We start from the raw sequence: 24,033 nt of genomic DNA on the forward strand, positions 1-24,033 counted from the left end.
TAGATAGTTAAAGGATAGAAATATAAGGATTTAATTTTGCACGTTCCCGTCCGTAAAAACGCACTTTTGTTTAAAATTTGGAATTGACATTGTAGCCATCAGCTCCCTCGGCTTCTCAGAACGAAAACAGCTAGATGTACAAGTTAGGTCTGGTTTTACTTCATGATAACGGATAAGTTGCCGAAGTGAACGAAAACTAATTCCCAAGACAAACCGTTCACCTAACCAATACCTAAAGAAAACAATAAATCCTGTTCAGATACAGTTTTCATCTTGAATGCGCCTCTTCCCCCTCCTCTAGGTAGAAATGGAAATGGTGGAAGGAAAAACCCTCCCCTTTGATGGGGGTACTTCCTTCTGTCCAAAACACTAGAGCGCGCGCGCACACACACACACTCACTCACTCACTCACTCCTGTTTACAGCCGCCAGGTGTTAACCTTGTTGTGTGTCGTCTGATTCTGGCACGGGACCGTTAATACGCATTGTTTTGTTGGTTAACTGCAAACCTTTTCTCATAATGCGCAAACGATACGTTTTGTGTCACGTTAGCTGAACGCGCACTCGCAGACTCCAGGCGTGTTGTCATGTAGGACGACGCTGAAGATACAGATCATCATCAGCAGCAGCACTGCCTATTGAAACGGAACGCCATCACGGAATTGTGCAAAAGCGCAAAGCAGCTAGCTGTCGATTGCTGAATGTATTAAAGGTGTCTGTCTCGTTGCTTCAGGCTCGGAGGATTTCACATTCACAGATGGCGTCAAATTCTCGAGTGTCCATTCTGGATTACTTCAATATTGTCTTTGAGGGCGAAAATGGCAAAATTGAATCTAACTGTAAAGCTTGTGGCACAAGGATACAGGCAAAGCGGACAGTTACCTCTAACTTCGTTACACATTTAAAGGTAAGTGACTTGAAGTGTATGCATTTTCTGGATTTCATCCAATTCAGTCAGATGCTCATGAGAAAATGCTATAGGCCTGTATTCAAATATGTATATATGGCAAATTATGTCCCCTTTTAAGGACGTGCATTTTGAGATATCATACAAATTCAGATGCTGAATGTGTATTTGCATTTTCAGAGTCAATAAGCTAGTCCTGTCAATCAAGCGCTGTGGACTTTTTGGTGCCAATCCACCTACTGGCATGTTTTGGACAGTGGGAGGAAGCCCACACTGATGCTGAGAGAACTCCACACAGACAGTAACCAGAGCTTAGTATCGAACCGTGGACCCTGATGCTTTGAGGCAGCTCTTAAATTAGATTTCTTCTTGTTTCTGACTGAAGGAATTTTTGGCAGGGTGGAAGAATTTGGGACAAACAACAAAATTGGTAACTCTGACTTTGCAAACTGGCATCAAGTTTACAGACTTTGGGTGGAAGGTTTCCAAGTCCAGGATTGGTCATTGTGATTCTAACGTTAAAACCACACAGTTTCCCTAAAATAATTGATCCCCAGTAGGTCCTGAAATGTTCTCTTGTATGTCTGCATATCTTGATTAAAATGAGTAAGCCAAGGCAATGATGATAATAGATTTGTTCGGTGAACATAGTCTGTTTTGTTTCATGTATTTAATTTACTGCAGTGACTAATTTAAAATGACCTTATTTCTACTGATACACCATTTCACCTGTCAAATCATTACATTTAATCATAATTATAGCCCACATGCATGTGTAATAGAATATGCACCTATGGTATGCGTAGAAAAACTCCCTCCAGTTTACCTATGTTGCAAGGAAGAATGCAGGACAGGATACAATACTCCACACAGTGCATTTGATTGACAGGGCTACCTTGTTGATAATGAAAATGCAAATGCATACAGGGTTGCAGCGGAGTTTTATTTGTGGACGTGTTGGAGCGTGAGGAAGGAAACATGCAATATCAAACAGAGGAATTGCTATGACTTTTTCAATATTTCAGAATCATAACTCTTAAGACATTGAAGGTGAAATGACGAATGGACTTGCATTTTATTTCTTGGCAGCCATTATACATTGTGCAAAAATGCAAATGCATGTTTTGCAATTGAATTTGAATAATGGCTCATATTATGCGGCGCATTAATAAGGACGATGCAACTGCAAATACATGTTTGAATTAGCATTCTCTACTTAGCATTTGAATGAAGTCTGGAAATGCTGCCATAGTGATGGACAATTGATTTATATATTAAAAAGGGTTGTTGGTTTTCCCTATCAGACAGGGGTTCAAAGTAGAACCTTTTTAGGGAGTGAGGAACCCTTAACTATTCAAAGAACCCATGAGGAATCTTTGTATATGTACACATAAAGGAATATACTGTAGACCTTCATGATAGCAGGGGATGATAAATAAACAAAGAATACATGCAGGTTTTTATTTTAAAATGTTCAATAACCACTAAAACCCATCTTCTTTCCCACTTTCAGCGTAAACATCAAGCAATGTATGATGAGTTTTTGAGGAAAAAAGATGTCAAAAGAGAGGCATATTCTTCTGGGGCAGTGCAGTCCTACACACCTATAAGTGGGGCCAGTCGAGCAGCTTCTCAGAGTGGGGCGGGAACAACCAAATTTGACCGGAGTGATCCACGACAGTCCCTCATTTCTGAAACAATTGCCAAGATGATCATCCGTGACTTGCAACCTGTGCAGATTATAGAGAATGAGGGCTTCCGTGAGCTACTTAAGCTCCTTGAGCCCCGTTACGTCCCAGAACCGAGCCATTACATACAAAAGCAGCTCCTTCCGACTTACAGCTACCAAGTACAGCTAGCTACCAAGCTGGCTCTCTCAGGAGTCGAGTCCTGCAGTATCACCCTAGACCTGTGCACGAGCAATGCTGTGTCTGTCAACAACAGTTCTGGCTACCTGGGAGTGACATGCCATTTCATAACCCCAGACTGGCATATCAAATCCACACTGTTATCATGTATTCCTCTCCAAAATTATAGGGACACACAGCGCATGCTCACTGAGTTCGACGAGATCTGTCATGTTCATGGTATCTCGGGTAAGGTGTTTCGCATCGTTGTCGATCCCTCCCCTTGTGAAAGCCGATCTACCTTCCGCCTGCCTGGTTTTTATCTTCATGGTAATGGTGTTGTGGAAGATGAGGAGGAAGATAGTAGTGATGAAGAAAATGGTGCAAGCAAAGGTACGAATGCTGTTAGTGGAGCAGAAGAGCAGAATTCTTTAAATCAGTGCCTAGGTCGTTGTAGGATAGACTGCTTTGCCCATTCACTGAGTCAGTGCATACGAGAAGGGATTTGTTCCTCCTCTCAGATATCCAAGACTCTCACTAAAGCAGCTTGCTTCTACAACTATATTGTTGCTACAGTGACTCCTGAAAAACTTAGTAAAGTGTTTGTTCCTGGCACAGTAGGAAATGGACAGCGCCCATCAGCTTTGGACAGGCACTGGAACACCCAGCTAAAGACAATGCGACAAATGCTTGAATCATTGGATTTTTTGGAGGACATTGTGGATAGAAATGACTTGGCTCTCAACAGTGTTGAAAAGGCCAGTCTGCAAGAACTGGTTGAGATCTTGGAACCTTTTGAGGAAGCCACAGATATGGTCCAGGGAGACAAGCATGTGTCTATCAGTCTTGCCCTCCCCAGCGTCTTGGGCCTACGTAAGCACCTGGCAGAAGTTGTGACACACCAGTGTACAGGACTGGTAACAGGATTGACTCATGCACTGGACCAGAAATTAGCTGGCATCCTGGAGGATCCTCTATTTGTGACAGCCACTACCTTGGACCCACAGTTCAAGCTTTCTTGGAGCAGTGACCGGGACTGGCACAAGCAGGTTCTACTGGAGGAGATGGGAAAGCACACCCAGCCTGTGAGTCCACCAGAGCCCAGTTCAGATGCTCAGCCATCCCCATCTAAACGCAGCAGACTATTCTCTTTCATCAAAGAAAGGCCATCCACACAGGCCAAGAGTATGGAGCAGGAGCTGGCTGCATACCTGCATGAGGAGCCCACAGATGAAAATCCCCTGCAGTACTGGAAGCGCAAGTCTATTGATTTTCCTCTACTTTCACTAGTGGCCAAGAAAGTGTTTACAGTGCCAGCTACAAGCACAGCAGTGGAAAGGATATTCTGCCTCGTGGGCAAAACCCTAAGACCCGAACACTGCCAACTCCTTCCAAAAAACTTAGATACACTGATTTATTTGAAGGCCAACTACAGCATATTGTGGTCTTAACTGCTTTACAATTGCATATTTACATGACACAGACAGTAGATTTAGAGTTCTTGGAGTGGTTTTTTTTTTTTTTAAATCAAAGGATGCCTCAAACCCAAAATCTATGAGCATAAAACTGCAGATTCACCCAAAGTAACATTAAACTGTTTTAGTCTGTATACAGGTAATGAGACATTTATTGAATCAATCATTTGGCATGTTTTACACATTTAACCCATTGTTGCCTCTACTTGTTTTTTTCCTCATCAATTGTATTTACATCTTTTCATTTATAAGACTCTCATGCAGAGTAATTAAAGCATAGAGCTGAGCAGTTGAGGAATGTGAGCCTAATCAGGGAGGGACACAACGGTGGCCCTCTTGCAGTCCTAAAAGAGAACACTTGCTAATTCAGAGCCGCTGACCTATGACTATTCCTGTTATAAAATCCAAATAAATGATTAAGTTAACAACAGTAATGAAGTTAATCCTTAACACAACAGGTTCTTAAAAGGCGTTAAAATGTAGAATCTGGGCTCCCATGTGGTGCAATCGAAAAGTGTACTGACCATGCCATTGCCATCCCTGGAAAAAAATTGGGGAGGAAATGGGGGAAAAAATTAAAGAAAATCCGGTTTCCAAAGAACACAGTTATTAAGGGCAGTTCATGCTGGATGACAGCTGATCATCCTTGCAGTGGAAAATTACATGTAAGCATGTGTCCCCCCCCAGACATGATTGAGAACTTGCAAATGCCTTGGTGAAAGAGTGGGGTAACATCTCACAGCAAGAACTGACAAATCTGGTGCAGTCCATGAGGATGATATGCACTGTAGCACTTAAAGCAGGCAGTGGACACACCACATACTGACTGTTACTTTTGATATTGACCACCCCAGTGCTGGGTGCTGGGTTTATGTGCCAAAGTTATACATTTGACAGACATGCCCCTGTGTAAGAGCTCCATTCTACTGTTCATGGTCGAGTCGTGCAGTGACGACTTGAACAGGACAGAGTAAAACTAGAGAATTTTTAAAAAGTCTGGTGGTGTATATATAACACATCAACGAGACAACAATTAGATTACATCTATGTGGTGCATTGGCATTGCATAAAAGTTATACTTTCCTATCTCTCACCTCCCTTTTTTCTGTTTGCCCCCATAAAAGGAACATACAACTCAATTAATTCCTTGATTCATTCAGTAAATGCTTTACCATGGTCAGAGTTGCAGTGGATCCGGAGCTTGGAACACTGGACACAAGGTGAGAATACACCTTGGGTAGGATGCCAGTTCCATAAAAAGTGTTTGTATGCCACAACCATCCGTTGCCAGGAGCCAAGGTAGCAAAGCTGACCACACTGCCTGGGCATACTCTCTCCCTTGTTAATTACAGTGACACTAGCCAATTGTGGGCAGATAGTGCTTTCCTGACCACGAAAGAGCAAACAAATGGCAGCATATTTCAAACCTTTTCAATTTCTTACATTAATTAGAAAATGCTCATTCAAACATATGAACAATTTAAGACATAATTCAAATTCAACTGCAAAACATACTATATTGAAGAAAAACATCATACAGTGACATTTCCTTTTCAGTATTTAACAAAGTATGGATCTTGTTAAAAACCAATCACTCCAGTTGCACTTTCGATGAGGACACATCGCTGAAACCTGGCATGTGACAGAAAATGTGAGACTCCATACAGACAGCACCATGAGCTCAGGATCAATCAATCATTGAGATTGATTCCGGGACTGGTAAGGTCAGTGATGATTATTCCCCAAGCAAATGGAGTAATATTTTCTATACCTATTAGATTTGAGCACATTTTCGGAGTTAACCGCTCATAGAAGACTGGATGTATTTCCTGGACTATTTTCAAAACTAATTGCATTTGATATTTGTGGACACATACATTTTGACATAATTCAAATGAAAATGCAAATTGCATATTGCTGTTTGCATTTTGGTCCAAAGCAAAGTCCATTTGCAATTGCATTTCCCATGTCTTATGAGTTATGACCCGGTCATATCGAAATAGCAATAGCAATTACCCCGTTTGCTATTTCATTTCCAAGGCATCCCGTATGGAGCCTGCCAAAATTCAAATGGAATATCAATTCTCCATGCATTTGCATTGCACAGAAATCTGTCAATCAGTGATGGGGGTGGGAGTATATTATAGGGCGTGTTTGTATTTGGAAGTGTCGTCAATCACAGTCCACTGCATTTTAGGGTGTGTTTAGATATATTACAAAAAAGGAAAACATGAAATTAAACCCTACCATTTAAAACAAAATGTAAACCTTTACAGTCGAATACAACAAGGATATCAGCAATAATATGAATATAGGCATATTCCTCGGTTGGTCATTATACAAAAGATTTTTTCACAAAAAACAGGCCTTATAGTAACAATATTTCAATAATCTCAAAACAAAAATAACTGAGCAGCAGCAAAGGTATGAAATGACAGAATAAAGAGGAAAAGAAAACACATACTAGAGGTTAACATTCAAAGTAAACGTTCAATAAATCAACTAAAATTTGGGCATTATTACAGTTATTCTTTAGAAATTTGTGAAACCTCCAACTCATTTTAGAGAGACAGAAATCTGGGAGAGTTTTTGAAGAACCTACATTTACGGATTTAATATTTAGCTAAGATCAGAATGTTATATACCATAAATTAAATTCTAATGTTTGCATTATTAATACCATATTTAATATTTTTGTATCCCCAGTCAGGTATTAAATATTTTGTCTTTAACCAAAGATGGAGGTTGTCCCCAAGTTCTTTTTTTATTTATTTTTATTTTAGTTTTTAGAAAATTTGCAAGAAACAAATGTTCCAGTGTAGATATTACACATATTACAATCCATATTAAAGCTGTGTCTTAAGAACTCATTACATGCGTAGATATCATTCAGAATTTTAAAATGAACTTCCTTAGCATTGGGTAAGATTGTAAAAGAGAGATATTTTGTTCACATTTTTTCCACCTCTTCCACAGAATAGTCAAATACAAGATTTCTCTTTCTGAACTGAACAGGAGAAGATTCGGCGGACAGGACAGATCTTAGAACACTGTTGCTACACTTTTTATCCAGAAAATTTTGTCCAGAAATGACTAGGTTGATCCATCTTGGCACCACAGGAGATTAAACCAATGAGCCTCTAATTGGTTGAGTAATACCAGAATGAACAGCTTTGAGTAATGTTCAGAGTTAATGTTAAAAGCATCGACACAATCGTCTGTTCAGCACATTTTCATTCTTGGCCATTGACTGTGACTGATATCACTTCCAAATACAAACACGCCTTATAATATACTCCCACCCCCAACACTGATTGACAGATTTCTGTGCAATGCAAATGCAAAGGGAATTGCAATTCTATCTGAATTTTTGGCAGGCTCCACATGCGACACCGAGGAAGTGAAATAGCAAATGGGGTAATTGCTATTGCTATTTTGATATGACAGGGTCATAACTCGCAAGACATGGGAAATGCAATTGCAAATGAACTGTGCTTTTCCATTTGAAATTTGGCAGACACTGTACGTTCGTGTAAATGAAAAAATGCAAACAGTAATACGCAATTTGCATTTTCATTTGAATTATATCACAATTTATGTGTCCCAAATAGAAACCGCAATTTCCCTCCTCTCACTGAGTAATTTCCAAGTCAAGGACAGCAGGTGGGCAATTTTTATCCTAACACAATTTTGTCATTGTGTTCTGATGTTACTCCCAACCAGAAAGTCCCCAGCAAGGGTTGCACTGTATACATACACAACATCTGATATGCTCATGGCTACAGATTTATGATGCACTTAAAATAACTCTGTGTGTCATTAACTGATCTATGATCATTTTCCTCCACTGCATCCATTAAAATATCCAAAGCAAATAAACAAAGTTTACATTAGCATTTTTCTCTGCATGTCAGTTAGGGAAATAAAAAAGGTTTATGATTACATTCTACCTGTATTGAAACAAATAGATGTGATGGAACGAACAATGATGACAAATCAGTTTAGCTAAACCCAGTTTGTTTCTATGTTGCTCACTGGGAGATTATCTTCAATTATCTTCCATTAACACCACATTAAAAAAATTGCTTTGCTCATCCTGCAGTGCAGCAAATGCATTATAACAAACCCAGGGCATTTAGCTTGTATGCATAGTATTTACTGTACCTAATGCACAACCCGATGATCTATTGAAGAAAAAGCTAGAATACCTGTCAAGTAAGAAGACTGTTATGGCAATAATATGTTCTTTCTGTTTAAATTTTCTCATGAATAGTTGTTTATCTGCATGGGGCTGACTGAAATGTACTCCACTGCTGGGGCTTCACTGACCTTTAGTTGGCCTTCATGTGGGGGCATTATGGCTTAGAGTTTAGTCTGTGGCAGTATCTGAAGGGACTGTCTCACACTGGGCACACTGCCAAAAATGTTTATTAATAAACTGTGTTGGTGGTGTGTAGACAACTTTAATATCAAGCAGAATGGGGGGAGTCAAACACATAGGTCTGATTATGTACAAGTATACTATAAAGAACAACAACCTCTTGTCTTTGAATTTCAATTGAAAAAGAAAGAAAGGTCTGGAAATGACACCTGTTCACAGATATAATGTATCAGTATTGGTCCCATTGACGTGGAGGGTTCAAAATAACAGAATGCACACAGACCTGCCCCCCTGTATTATCCTAGGTTCTTTTTATAGCATATGAACAGGAGAGAGCAGCTGCCCCTCTATTTCCTGGTGACATTCACTTGCTCCATATTCTCTGTAGACTGAAATCACCTCTACACACTCACTGCCAGACTTTAGTCCATAGCTCTGTCCCTGGCTTACTGACACATAAGCTGCTGTATTTCTCCAACCTCAGCTAGGTACCTATCTCAGTCATGGCAGACAGAAAGGCCACCAGCAGGGCAAGCACAAAAAGGAAAGAGAAGAATGTGGAGAGCAAGGCTGAAAAAGAGCTGGAGAAAAAAATGGAAAACAACACAGAGAGCAACGAACAGAAGGAAAAAGAGAAGGTGAAAAAGAAGCCGGAGTCAGAGGACGAGAAACCAAAGGGAAATGGGGAGACAGTCCAGGGGGCTCAAGGAGGTGCTGAGGATGGAGAATTTCAACTGGAGCCTATAGAACTTCCTCCATTTGAGATCATCGTAGGGTAAGTGTAATTCACATAATTAATCCAGTCACTCTTGCTATGCTCTTTAATCATTGATTAACTAATCTCAAGGGTTTGTCATTGCTACGGAAGTGTGGATATTTATAGTAGCATACAAGTCACCTTAGTATTATAAGGTTCTGTCTGGGTTATGACCAAATGGGAGATAATATGAAGTTACATAGTGATACATATCACTATGTAAAAGCCAATAATAGATAAAGTGGTTTCCTTTACAGGGGTTGACTGATAAATGAGAATATGGAATAACATGTGATGTGATTAATATAATATATGATTTATTGAAATAATTGTTTCTATCACAACTTGTAGGCTTGACTTATGACATTTCAGCCAATTTTGCTTTATTTCAAGTTTTACACATCATACTCAAAAGTTCATCTATGTTGTTTAATAAGGTTAGAGCTTATATTAACTCTGAGTACAGCATGAGCATTTGCCCACTGCCAATGTAACTATAGTAGGCATATTAAACTATTATACTGCAGTAACTATGAAACCATTTGCCAAGGTTTATATTATAACACTACTGTTTAATATAATTATTACAGCTGACTAATTAGTTAGCTAGAATGTTACATATTTTTCCTGTCACATTGCATTATATCTGCTAGCATTATTTATGCAAAAGACTTCTGGCAATTTACAAAGAAAAATATGACTGTTAATTTAATAAACAATAAACTAACTCAAATCAGTTCAGTGGTATCTCAGCGGTTAAGACAATGGACTTCTGACTGGAAGGTCGTGAATTCAAATCCTGTCAAACGTATTTTTCAAAATCTCATTGAACATTGAACTGCCTTTACTGGGGATATCTTCAATATTGTTCAAGATGCCTGTGAAGACCACAGACACGTGGATATCCAAATGTGAACGTGATTCCCTCAAGTAGAACAGGTTCCTGGATTAACATCCCTTTGTCATCAGTGTGCACCTCTTCTTCCAACCAATCCTACTTGCAAATTCCCTCCACAACACACCATTCGCAAAGTTAGTGTCCATCCATCCATCCATCTTCTACCACTTACTCCTTTTCAGGGTCATGGGGAGCCTATCCCAGGGAGCATCGGGCACAAGGCAGGGTACACCCTGGACAGGGTGCCAGTCCATCGCAGGGCACAATCACATACACACTCACATTATGGACACTTTAGACACACCAATCAGCCTACCATGCATGTCTTTGGACTGGGGGAGGAAACCGGAGTACCCGGAGGAAACCCCCGCAGCACGGGGAGAACATGCAAACTCCGCACACACAAGTCCCCGGCGGGACTTGAACCCTGGAGGTGTGAGGCGAACGTGCTAACCACTAAGCCACTGTGCGCCCGCAATGTTATTGTGTATATCAATATAATATAATATATATATATATTATATATAATATAATATATCAATATAATATATGGTGGCAGTCAACCCTTTAACCCCAAACAAGCATTCTTAGTAGCCAGCATGCATATCTACATTAGTGTGCTAGGTATGAATACAAAGTACTAGGAGTCCACAATTAAATGAATGATAAAATTGATGAAGCTCTACATTAACTGAAATCAGAGCAACACAATAGCTTTCCTGTTTGGAAACTGGCCGATTCATCTACAGAGTTTTTTTTCAAGCATCCCAGGTTTAGAAAAAGTAGGAAGCACATTGATGACTTCAGATGGATGTGATTAGTTCAAGTACATATGGTTTCAGGAAGAACATGGGATGTTGATGTCCCACTTGAAGAAATCACTGCTAGCACAATGGACATCCTTTAAATAGGCAGCATGAAAATCAGTGATAATATTTTCCATGATAAGTTTTAAAAGATATCATATAAGCAATTATTGGCACTTGCTCTAAAGTGAAAACTTTGTGGATTTTCATTCCTACCTTCCCAGAGATCGTCTGAACCCGTCCTTCTTCAAGTTCCAGTTCAAAAATGTGGAGTACTCTTCAGGCCGAAACAAGACCTTCATTTGCTATCAAGTGGACATAAAGGGTGGTGCAGCAGAACCTGAAGGTCTTCGTGGGTACTTGGAAGATGAGCACTCAGGTGCTCATGCTGAGGAGGCCTTCTTCCAGCAGGTGTTACCTCAATATAACAAATCTCTGCAATATACAGTCACCTGGTATACATCATCCAGTCCCTGTGCAGCATGTGCCACTAAATTAGGAGAGATCCTGCGGGCCCGAAAAACGCTGCACCTCAACATTCACTGCTCCCGCCTCTTCCTGTGGGAGGAGCCTGAAATACAGGCCGGGCTGAAGGCCTTGGCGAAAGCAGGGTGCAAACTGCGGATGATGAGGCCAGTGGACTTCAGCTACTTATGGTCTACTTTTGTGGAAAATGAAGAAGAGAGTTTTACACCATGGGAGGACTGTCAAGATAACTATGAGTATTACGATGAGAAGCTGATCAACATTCTGCAGTAGGGTAGGTGCATCATTGAGTTTTTATAATCAGGAGGTCAAACATAGCCAAGAGTGCACAAAAACTTGATGTCAGTTATCGCTTAATGCTTGCTTAAATCTGAAATAGAACTATTCCCAGACAAAGGGCATGTCAGTAGCACTAGTCGATTCAACCTGAGTTAGCTTTATTATTAGAAATCTGTCATTTATCTTCATTCACTAAAAGTCCCAAAAACTAAACAACTTTTCTCTTTTCCCCCTAGGATTCAACTCTTAAAGGACACAGTTTTCCGCTCACTGCACGTGCATCTTTTGTCTGCTGGAATGTTGTGTTGTTCTGTCCACTGTCTGTCCAACACAGACCCACAATTATGTATCTGAAATGATGGACAATAATGGAGTACAAATACTGCACGGTTGTAATTAACCATCACCTTCTGTTGTTCGTATGTTACTCTATTATTTACACTTTGGGAATTGTACTCTATTTACATTAAATGGAATCTAATTTAGACACCATTCTAGTACATTGTAACATTAATGAATTTATATTTTGTACATTTATAAAGGTACATTTAAACACAAAATATTCAAATGGTTCACTTAAAGGGGCATTACATACAGTATATACATTATGCATTTACTTTTGATACTAAATAGATACATTTACTCTACTCTAAAGGTGCATATTTGATTGTCATTAATTCATTTTCAGGGGGCTTTTGAGGTTATTAATATTATCCTCCTGAGGATGCTCCCGAGGGACCATCTCAGATTTGCTAAATTGTGAAAAGATTCACGCTTGTATCTTAGTTTCTGAGAAATAGAGGCTTGAAAAAGGAGGTGTGACCCAAAAATCTATATCTATATCATCTCTCTCTCTCTTTCTCATATTTCTTGCTACCTTGATTAATATAGTTTGGGTCATTGTACCAAACTCATATTTTGTGCATTGTGCTAAAACAGTGGTACAATTCTTTTTATGGTAGACTGTGTCATACATGGGCAGCATGCTTTTGAATTATAGGCACAACCCCCCCCCCCTTTTAACAACACCACATAAATCAAAAAGGTTGAGTTCTTTCAGATATACACCTATTTGATAAAAAATGAACTATATCATGAGTAATAGATATAAAAATTTGAAAGATCTGATGTTCTTTAGTATGGAGATATTAGGATTTGTAACAACTTTATTTCCAGACTCAAGGTCCATTAGAAAAGAAACATACAACAAACAGACAAAATTACATACAATATAAAACATTTAAAAGATACAATTATACCAGTATTTTCTCATAGGTGACTGGTATCACACCACACTTTGCCTAGGGTTTGACAACAGCATAATAATAGCATTCTGTGAATTATCCAGCCGACAAATAAATTTATACATCAAATTTGTCAATAAAGCCATAAAAGTCTGTACTCTTGACATACAAAATAGATTACTTACACTGCTCCTCCTTGGTTTTTTCAATATAATCCTCATACAGTCATCGTAGGCAATCTGAACCATACATAGGCTCACTTTTTTAAACTTAACCCACAAAGGAACAGTATAAAAAGAGGTATGCTCTAAAAGGTTAATCTGATCCGAACACATATAAAATTTTCTCACCATCATATTAGCTTGGTCATATAACATATGACACTGCCTATACATATCCTCATCATCATACATTTCATCATTAATTATCTGCCCCAATTATTTCGTATTAGTGCATACATTTAGTACTTGCACTGACAGATAAAAATCCGGAAAATTAACCTTATCCCCTTTTGTTCTACATATCATGGCAACACTCTTTTTTGCATTATATTGCACATCATATTTAATCCCATAATCAGAACATATATTTAGCAGCTGTTGAAAGCCAGCACTACATAATATATAAGATGACTGATTAAGACATTACCAAGCATACATCCAGTCTTACAGTCACTTAATTGTTCTGACAATTAATTCATATAGACATTAAAACGGGCTGGTGAGAGTAGACCTTCCTGCCGCAGTCCATTACCTACTCCAAAAGGAGCTGAGACACTATTACCCCATTTTATTGTCATACTCTGATCAGCGTACCAACATGCCAAAATTCTTAGTATGTTGTTAGGCACACCTCTTTGTTGTTGTTTACCAAACAACTTTTGATGATTACCTTATATATGTCAATTATAACCTTAATATATATATATATATATATATATATATATATATATATATATATATATATATATATATATATATATATATATAAAAACTATATAATTATAGAATTTTGTCTTTTATACAGTTCTACTATTTCTTTCAGTGCATATATACACAAATCAGTACTATACTGTGCCTTAAAGCCAAATTGCTTATCTGTGGTACCAAGATATACACCTAATCGTTCTAATAAAATTCTTTCCAAAACTTTTGATAACACACTAGCTAGCGCAATTGGTCTATAGTTATCCAAACTTCCCACCTTGCCAGCTTTATCCTTGATAACAGGCAACAAGCCTACCAACAACACAGACTCCGGCAACAGCCCATGTATTATCAAGCCAGTAAAGCAAATGGCAAGAAGAACCGCAACCCTAGGGCTCACAAACTTTAAATGTTCAGCAGTAATTTAATCCAAGCCACTGGCTTTCCTATCTGAGAGCTGCATTATTTCTTTATAAACGTCATTTGTTGTAATGCCCAACATATCAGTACAGGAAACCTTTTCTACTTCATACAGTTCATTCATTACACAATTAAACAAGGCAAAATAATGTTGTCTCCACAGTTCAACTATATGCTCAGCTCCAGAGACACCCATGCTAATATCACATTATTCCTATTTAAGCTCTTACATCCTTCCAGAAATCATTAATGTCATTATGTAGCAGATTTTCTGCCATTGAGTCTGCTCTCAACATTTGTTCATGTTTACAGACATATCAAACTGCATATTTATACCTAGCATTTGTTAAATTTTTTTGTTCCAGAAAAGGCCCCTGTCTGGGTCTACCTGCTAAGTTCCATGCCTTAAACACTTCCTTAGCTTCAGTAGGCTATGGCATCCAGACACATACTTTTCCCACCCTGGCTTACTATTATATTTCTTATCAATGCGTATAGAATATGGTCTACTAGCCTCATATCCAGCTCCCACAATATCATCGTACATATCACACAAGGCTGAACCATGAGAACGTTCATTACAATTCACATCTGTACACATAACTGCATCTCTGGGTAATACCACCTCATTCAAAAGAGAATCAGTTTTCCCCTGATATATTAGAACATCATCTTTCATAAGTTTGCTTCAGTCTAATTTTACTGAACCAGCCCTCTTTAACTCATAATTCATCTCAGGCAGACTTTCCATATCAACAGTCATTACTAATGGTACATGATCAGAGGTAGATGCCTCATAAAGAGTTTCCATTGATTGTAGAGTGGAATGAGCATCAGCAATACTAATACAGTGGTCAAGCCACGAGGTCGTATGCCAGGCTTCACTTATATAAGTAGAACTATCCATAAGTAAAAGCAATTGACTGGATAATCTAAAATGCAGCATATGCTTAGCAAACATCGAAGATTTATCTGTAAGATCTGCATTCATATCCCTAACCACAAATACACTTGCAAATTGATTATCATTACTAAAGGAGCTAATAAAAGCAAGTCTCTTTAAACATTCATCCTCATTTTGTTGACATTCATAAGAATATATACATTAAGAATAATTTACTCTTTGTTGTTACATTTTATCCATAGAGCAAAACACCAATCAACTTCAAACTTGATGAGGTTTATCACTGAGTCCAGCCTTTTATGCCACAGAGTCGCCACTCCTCCTGCTATCTGACCTCTCACTACAACCATAGTAAGAACGGTTGTGGATGTGCCAGCCCTGTGAAAGTTGTCATTAAAAGAGTTCAATTTATCCAAGTCCTGTTTAGATAAAAGGGCTCTTGCAAGCACAAGATGTCACAGTTTTGTAATAGATCATCCCCTGCACTGTTGCCAATTTGCAGGCCCTGTCAGTTATAGTATATAACATGCATAGATAGTTCAAATGCCCTTAGTGGCCATTGCCTCCTCTGTCATAAGTGCACCAGAAGTGTAGGAGGGTGTATTAACCTCCAATGCTCTCATTTTGCATTGCTAATAATATCGACGATAGAGGCTTCAGGCCTAAGCTCCAGGCACATTATTGCACTCAGCAGTCCCTTTAAATGAGATGTACCTATTGTTCACAGTGACAATGTGTTGGCAATTCACATCACACCCAACCTTTTCTTTAAGATGGTTGGACAATGTTGCAGCATCAAGGTCTGGAGAGAATTTGGTAGCAAACACACTTAGCTTCGTTCACACCACACTTACATTCCCTCGTGCCCCGGTACCAATAACAGGCTTAGACTTCTTATGTTTAGCTTTATTACTTTGCTGATTTATCAGAGGAGTTTGGCCATCCACATGATTCCACATGCGTCTGCCATGTTTCACCACAAGGCTCCATTCTGATGATTTCGTAGTGCCTCCGATGCCATTCAAGTAACACCAACGGGTTCATCAATCGTCGATGGCCCCGTGCCACCCATAGTCGCCTCAGCCCCACAGCACTTTCCACTGTGGGGGCACATGCCATTTCTCCAACACAGGCATTTTTTAAATCAAAGAATCCAAACCATGGCCTTCTCTGTGACTCTCCAGCCGCCTCTCCACATTGGAAACTTTGCTATCAGTGGTTGCAGTAGCAACATGTAGATCTTCCCCTATATCCCATTGTAATTTCACTGCATGCATTATTGCACTCATCTCACTGTGCAGACGCTCCATCTTACAAAGCAAGTTCGATACATCCACGTTGTCAAATGACAGGTGGCAACACGTCCAGGAAGTGCGACACAAATGGGGAAAATTTTCACCATACTCCTTTAGCACTTTTAAGCAAGTTTTTATATTGTTGGCATCCTTCTGTCTGCCTTTACATATCACACACCGTTGCTTAATATTTATTTTCAATTTTCAGTAGGCCATAAACTGGCAAACAGACAACTATGTACTTTCTATTTTAGAAGCTAAAGACATCTTACACCGATCAGTCATAACATTAAAACCACCTGCCTAATATCATGTAGGTCCGCCTTGTTCTGCCAAAACATCTCTGACCCTTTGAGGCATGGACTCCACAAGACCTCTGAAGGTGTGATGTGTTATCTGGCACCAAGACGTTAGCAGCAGATCCTTAAAGTCCTGTAAGTTGTGAGGTGGGGCCTCCATGGATCAGACAAGTTTGTCCAGCACATCCCACAGATGCTCGATCGGATTGAGATCTGGGGAATTTGGAGGCCAAGTCAACAACTTGAAATCTGTATCACGTTCCTCAAACCATTCCTGAACAATTTCTGCAGTGTGGTAGGGTGCATTATCCTGCTGAAATATCCTGCATTATATATTCTTTATTCTAATATTTAGAGACACTGGATTTTTGATTTCCATGAGCTGTGAGTCATAATCAACATAAAAAAAGGCTTGAAATATTTCACTTTATGTGCAATGAATCTAGAATATATGACAGTTCCACTTTTTTATTTAAATTACTGGGGAAAAAAACAACTCCCACGATATTCAAATTTTTTGAGACGCACACCTGTATGTCAAAAACATCACTCTCAATATATTACATGCATCTTTATATTCAGTTTTTATTTTCTAACAAAATGCCAGCAAAATAATGGTGCCAAAGAGGAAAAAAGTCAGGAATACTAAAACCTAGTATTTAAATTTGTTTCATTTATTAATGACTATTTAATAATTAATATCAGAGATACAAAAATGTATTATTTGCAGAGGAAAAGTTGAATTAACAATTTGAAAAGGATGAAGGAATGGAGAAATAAGTAACAAATAATGCAACATGGTTTGGCATAAATACAATTATATGTGTTTTTTTCAATCACAGGTTTACTTAATCTGGCACTAGAAGAAAGTGAACAACCAGAGTAATATCAGCTTTAGAAACACCTTGACCTACTCCAAATAATAACACCATCTAGTGGTGAACATGCTTAATCTTCTGTAAACTCCAAGGGCTTAGAGAGAATAGAATGTGAAAGCTGATTAGACGTGAAAATTATTCATTAGACGTGAAAATTATTTACAAGCTAGCAGTGCTACGTTGTCCCTTAGCCAAGAACGGAAATATAGGTGCTATAATTCAATGATGATCCAGGCACTGAAAGTGTCAGTCTTCTTTCTGGACTGTTGCAGCCTTATAGTGAATATACAGTTATGGCTACATCTGTGTGCTGGAAGACTTCTCCAATGATCACAGACACATTCCTCCAACTAAGCCGGTCCAAACCACAGCCAATCCTAAAGCCCCAAATACATATTCAAAAGTACAATATATTGAAAAAGTTATCTGTTCTGATTCCTTGTAAAGAGGAATTTCCAGTGGATATTCAGTGTTAAGTAGGTTTAATATGAGCCAGTGAAATGCAAAAAATACTCCATACCGTGGTATTGATAGCCTGGTGACTCCATTTTCTAAGCAGTGTGCTTTCATTGCTGCCAAACTTCGTCTGAGTGTTTCATAGGTAGGTTTCTGGTTGTACTTATTCTTTGTAATCTGTTTTGGTTTGGGGGTAAATGATACAAAGATGATTTAGAACGTTCAAACAGTACAAACAAACTGATTAACCTCTTTACATGAGGAATAAAACACAATGAGGTATGCTGTTATAGGATATGATCAACAACAGGGTGTGCTGTTTTGTGAAAACAATCAATGACCAGGTGTGCCGTATTGTGAAAACAATCAATGACCAGGTGTGCTGTCATAGGAAAATAATCAATGACAGGGTGGTTACCAACACAAAGTTGATTATATTCCAATAACATCCTAAAGTGTTTTATTCCTCTTATACCAGATCAATTTGCCACTAACACTTATTTGTTCATTACAGAATGACATTTTTTAAAAATCCATTTATAGTTAACGGAATGTCTGCAAAATAAGTTCGCTTGTTATAACAACTACAGTATAAATAGTAGTTCCCTTACAAGACTCTTTTTCTTGTCATGTTACCTGAAGAAAACAAAGTTACAGCTCTACCTCTTACTGTTACAAAACGTTGACTCTGGCACGTCCTTCCATGCTAAATAACCATCTCCTCACAGACAATAAACGCGTACACCGATCAGCCATAACATTAAAACCACCTGTCAAATATTGTGTAGGTCCCCATTGAGGCACATACTCCACAAGGCCTCTGAAGGGGCCTCCATTGGTCGGACTTGTTTGTCCAGCACATCCCACAAATGCTCAATCGGATTGATATCTGGGGAATTTAGAGGCCAAATCAACACCTTGAACTCTTTGTCATGTTCCGCAAACCATACCTGAACAATTTACAGTGTGGCAGGGCGCATTATCCTGCTGAAAGAGGCTACTACCATTAGGGAATACTGTCGCCATGAAGGGGTGTACTTGGTCTGCAACAATGTTTAAGTAGGTGGTACGTGTCAAAGTAACATCCACATGAATGCCAAAACCCAAGGTTTCCCAGCAGAACATTGCCCAGAGCATCACACTTCCTGCATCAGCTTGCCTTCTGCCTATAGTACATCCTGGTGCCCTCTCTTTCCCAGGAGAGCGTTGAGCTCTCTACGATAGTTCACGTTGGCCAAAACACACAAGGAAAAGCTGCTTTGAGACAATGTCCATTGTAGAATGTGCTATACAAATAAAATTGAATTAAACTCAATTGAAAAAAGATTCTCGGCAATCACAGACATTCGCATTCGGACAGGATTAGATTTCTCAGAGGATCGCTGACTTAGCCGAAAAACAGTAGGTAATTTGCTCTGGAATTTTTTTTACAGAGGTTGTGTGAGAAAAACACAGAGTTGGCAGATTTGGATGGAATTAAAATTGCAGTGTGCTGTTTTATATATCTAGTGTGTAATTACAATTACTGTAATTATAAGCGTATGTGCGCACTACTGTTTGCATGGCAAACAAAAAACGGTAATGGTGCGGTTTAAATTATGAGCACATTAAACTGTTTTTTTGACCTTGGATGCGTGTAAATCTATTATGAGAGACCTTTAAAACAAAATTAGGCACGTTTCAAAATCATAATAGGTGCACGTTAATATATCCCACCCCTTAACAGGTTTCACGGTAACGAGTTCAATGTTATTCACGTCAAATGCCAGTGGTTTTAATGTTATGGCTGATCGGTGTGTTTTGTTTCTAACAAGTTTATGTAGAGCATCTGCCATACAGTTCCCTGTGTAAGCTGTAGAAACAACACCATACTGGTATTACAGTAAGAGCTCACTTAATCAATGCCTTCTGAGGCAGAATTAAGCATTTAACTGCAATGTGGTATATTGAACAGCAAGCAATGATGACTCAGCCATGATCTCACCAGGTAGTACACAAACCGTCCACCTCTCTTAAGCACTGCACACTCTCCTGGTTGCTTCTCTATGAAAAGACAGAAAACATAACCAATCAGTGTAAATACTGACTCAGGCAAATGCTCTTGCTTTGACACTCACGTTGTGCCAAGAGTTCATTAACTCCTCCAAACTTCTTTTTAAAGGTTACAGCAATGCCTGCGCCCATCTTGCAGTCCATGCTGATGCAGTGAGCCAGAGAGTCTGTGCTGGGGCAGGAAAACAGATTTCCTCTCACATACTTCAGTTTACTTCCCATCCTAGTTCATCAAACGCAGCTCTTTCAGGCAAGGTCTGACAATCCTTTAACACACAAGCGACATTTTACTTTAAACTGTGCATATAAGATTGTTTAAGCTCGACTAAACTATATGATAGATATGTTCTTATAGATAGATATAACAGTCTAGCAACAAATTTAATCAATAAATATTACATGCAACGAATGCTGGATTAAAGAAAACTACTCTATCATTTCCACTTCATTCACATTCCAAAATGCTAACTGCTTACAACTAAGTGACTCGCTAGCATTTAGTTTTGTTCCTGCACAGCGCAACGGAAAATCAAACCCGGAAGTGCGTGGACGCGGAAGTGCGGATAGCCAATCAGCGTGCACCTGGCGAGCCGGGGCGGGTCAAGCAAAACTATTGACCGCGTTTTGTAGGGCTGTTTTACTGCAATAGAGACGAAGATTTTGAGTCTTTTCAGTGACTTGAGTCTTTTATGACCGCTAGATAAATGATTCAGATTCGTTCACTAGTTGGTTTGCCCAAATGTGCAGTCTGATCATACCAGTGTATGTGTTTGTGTATGTCTAGAATAGAATATATTTAATATATATTTGAAATTCCGTATATTTTCAGAACAGGAATCAAACACAATGTGGTGTGCTGTTATAGGAAAATAATCAGCGAGGGGGTGGTGCCCCGTTGATTATTTTCCAATACCAGCACGTCACAAAGTTTTTTTCATCACACATAACAAACAACAAAAATAAAGTCTACAACCTATGATATACTCACCGTCCACTTTATTAGGGACACCCGCACACCTGCACATTCAGCTCAGGCAGCTCAGCTCAGTCTGGTTATGCTCCTCTGATCTCGCTCATAAACATGGTGTTGCAGCCTGCAGACCCTCCACACACCAGATGTTTTTTGTTTTTCACACCATTCTGTATAAACTCTAGAGAATGTTGTGTGTGAAATAAGGCTGGGCATTGAGACCAATTTGGCAATTCAATTCGATTCTTATTTATATTGGGTTCAATTCAACTCAATATTGATTCGTTATCAATATTTAATTTAAAATGTTAGTTTTGCAGACATGGAATCCATGTTTTAATATAAATGCTGGTAACTGAAACCCTCCTACTTAGCTATATTACTGAAATGCACATTTACATTAACAATAGGGCCCACACAATTATGTTTAATTACTTTTACTTTTTCTTTGAGTAACAAACATTGTAACAAGGAATCATAAATATGTGCATACAATGCACAGAAGGTAAGTACAAACTGCATTAGTGTAAAAAAAATCAATAAAAACATTGTAAATGTGCAACAATGAAATTCATTAACAACTTGAAATATGTTTAAGAAATAAAACCGTTTTCAAAATTCAAAACATTAAAGATGGCGACATCTTCAGGACGAGAGGCGAACTACAGATAATATTCACATCCTCTCAAGTGAAGCACGGGCATTAAGAATCGATTTGGGGATTGATATCGTTTAGTTAAATTGAAGACCAATTACAATCGGAGAATCGATATTTTTACCCAAATCTAGTGTGAAATTCCCAAGAGTTCAGAAATTTATGAAACACTCACACCAGCCTATCTGGCACCAACATCCATGCCACAATCAAAGTCACAAAGCTCAAACTTTTTCTTCATTCTGATGATTGATGTGAACATTAACTGAAGCTCTTGACTTGTATGTGAATGATTTTTTTTTTGCATTCCACTGCTGCTAATGATTTGCAGATTAGGTAACTGCACGAATATGCAGGTGTACAGGTGTTCCTATACAAATACAAGTGGATGGTGTGTGTACATATTGCGTTTATATACTAATTTACGATCAGAATATAAGAGGCCGTGCTACACCGCCAGCAGAGGGCAGCAGCGGCGCGCACAGCGAGAGGCCATGCTGGAGAACTCAGTTACCCATAATTCGCCAGGCTGATTAATTGGCTGCACCTGCCAGGCAGGATACTTAAGTCCAGGTTTGGAGGAAGCCCTTCGTCGGAAAGGGGCGGTGGTAACAGCTGGATAGCGATGAGTCGGGATTCGAAGAAGATGGCGGGAGAGATCGGAGTATATCGAACGTAGTACGATCGAGAAAACAAACAAACAAACAAACAAACAAACAAACAAAAATTTAAAATAAAAACGAAAAGGAAACGTCCAACACAGATGAAGTTGATCACTGTTGATTGTGGTTAGAAATAAAGTCCAGCAAGGGAAAGCCATGCAACTGAATAAAATAGATGGTAAGAGAGTTCAGTGTTTGCTGATTGAATACAGAAAATTGGTTCGAGGAGTCATTTCAGGAATACCTACCAGTATTACAGAGGAACAAATAAAAGACAATATTACAGGGGCAAAAGTAAAATACCTTAAAACAACTAGTAATGGGGAGAAATGCAACAGCCTTTCGGGAGCTGTGAAAAGACTGTGGCAAAGTAATATTTGAGTTTGTGTTGTTTATGGTTGATTTGACAAATTGCTTGTCACAGACCGAGAGAAAGATTGAAAAGATCAAAATAATAGTGAAATCAGTGGAAAAATGCCTTGCTATTAAAGGACTTAGCTGGGAAGTAGTGGAAAAAATGTTAACTGCAGGAATCTCTAACTCTCAGTCATAGGCTGATGGCTCTTCATGATGCTAGTTATATTCCAGTGGAATGTCAGTCTTGTAGCTAATGGACAAGAATTCAAAAAGTTTGTGTCTGATTTATTAGATAAACCTCATGTAATATGTGTACAACAGACATGGTTGAATCCACAGGTAGACTTCGTATTGTATGGATATATTACAATCAGAAATTATAGGGAAACAGGAAAAGGTGGTGGGGTGGCAAGTTTGGTAAGAAATGGGGTAAGATATAATCTTATCAATAAAGGGAAAGGACATAATCTGTTGTAGTCAAAATATGGACAAGAAAAGAAAGTATACTAATAGTCGATTTTTATAATCCCTGTAATAGGCTGAGCACTGATACACTGAATGTGTGTTGATACAAGGGAAAATAGTATGGTGTGGGGATTTTAATGCACACAGCGTGCTATTGGGGAGTAGGACTACAGATGTAAAAGGATCAGTAATAGAGGAATTTATAGATGAGAAAAATTTGGTATGTGTTAATGATGGGAAGGGCACACGATACAGTAGTTCACATAACACAGAGATTGCAGATATCAACGCATGGGAGGTTTTAGGCCAGTCAACAGTAGGTAGTGATCACTATCCAATAATAACCTGGATTGGAGTAGAGATACATCATGATAGAGAAGTGAGAACACCAAGGTGGAAAGTTCGATAAAGCCAATTGGCAGACATTCCAAATGCTGAGTGAAGTTAAGTGTGTCGAATTAGTAAATAAGAATATAACAGATGTGGAAGAAATGAACAAAAAGTGATTATAGCCATTATACAAGCAGCTGAAGAAACAATTCCAAAAAATGCATGAAGTAAATGAAGAAAAAGCGTGCAATGGTGGGATGAGAGCTGTAGTAGGGCAGTTAAAAA

The 24,033-nt window shown here is 38.8% G+C and overlaps 3 protein-coding genes across 4 annotated transcripts; 2 read left to right on the forward strand and 1 right to left on the reverse strand.

The window, feature by feature from the left end:
- Positions 1 to 307: 307 nt before the first annotated feature.
- On the forward strand, positions 308 to 5,224 carry si:dkey-109j17.5 (uncharacterized). The gene is made up of 2 exons (XM_053644076.1): positions 308 to 906; positions 2,420 to 5,224. Exons 1-2 carry the CDS (start codon positions 757 to 759, stop codon positions 4,202 to 4,204), a joined length of 1,935 nt encoding a protein of 644 aa, XP_053500051.1. The 5' UTR covers positions 308 to 756; the 3' UTR covers positions 4,205 to 5,224.
- A 3,170-nt stretch (positions 5,225 to 8,394) lies between these two features.
- On the forward strand, positions 8,395 to 12,327 carry apobec2b (apolipoprotein B mRNA editing enzyme, catalytic polypeptide-like 2b). The gene is made up of 3 exons (XM_053644391.1): positions 8,395 to 9,384; positions 11,295 to 11,830; positions 12,072 to 12,327. The coding sequence occupies exons 1-2, from the start codon at positions 9,113 to 9,115 to the stop codon at positions 11,827 to 11,829; spliced, it is 807 nt and encodes a 268-aa protein (XP_053500366.1). The 5' UTR covers positions 8,395 to 9,112; the 3' UTR covers position 11,830; positions 12,072 to 12,327.
- Positions 12,328 to 17,576: 5,249 nt separating this feature from the next.
- oard1 (O-acyl-ADP-ribose deacylase 1) lies at positions 17,577 to 20,848 on the reverse strand. 2 transcript variants are annotated; one of them, XM_053644182.1, is made up of 5 exons: positions 20,786 to 20,848; positions 20,375 to 20,575; positions 20,242 to 20,300; positions 18,322 to 18,434; positions 17,577 to 18,178 (listed from the first exon to the last, which is right to left on the reverse strand). In XM_053644182.1, the coding sequence occupies exons 2-5, from the start codon at positions 20,529 to 20,531 to the stop codon at positions 18,076 to 18,078; spliced, it is 432 nt and encodes a 143-aa protein (XP_053500157.1). In that variant the 5' UTR covers positions 20,532 to 20,575; positions 20,786 to 20,848; the 3' UTR covers positions 17,577 to 18,075. The 2 variants fall into 2 exon arrangements, with proteins under 2 accessions (XP_053500157.1, XP_053500158.1); XM_053644183.1 differs by having other exon boundaries at positions 20,709 to 20,841.
- Positions 20,849 to 24,033: the final 3,185 nt, after the last annotated feature.

Source organism: Ictalurus furcatus, chromosome 15 (genome assembly GCF_023375685.1).
Source record: "Ictalurus furcatus strain D&B chromosome 15, Billie_1.0, whole genome shotgun sequence".
Lineage (NCBI taxonomy): Eukaryota > Metazoa > Chordata > Actinopteri > Siluriformes > Ictaluridae > Ictalurus > Ictalurus furcatus.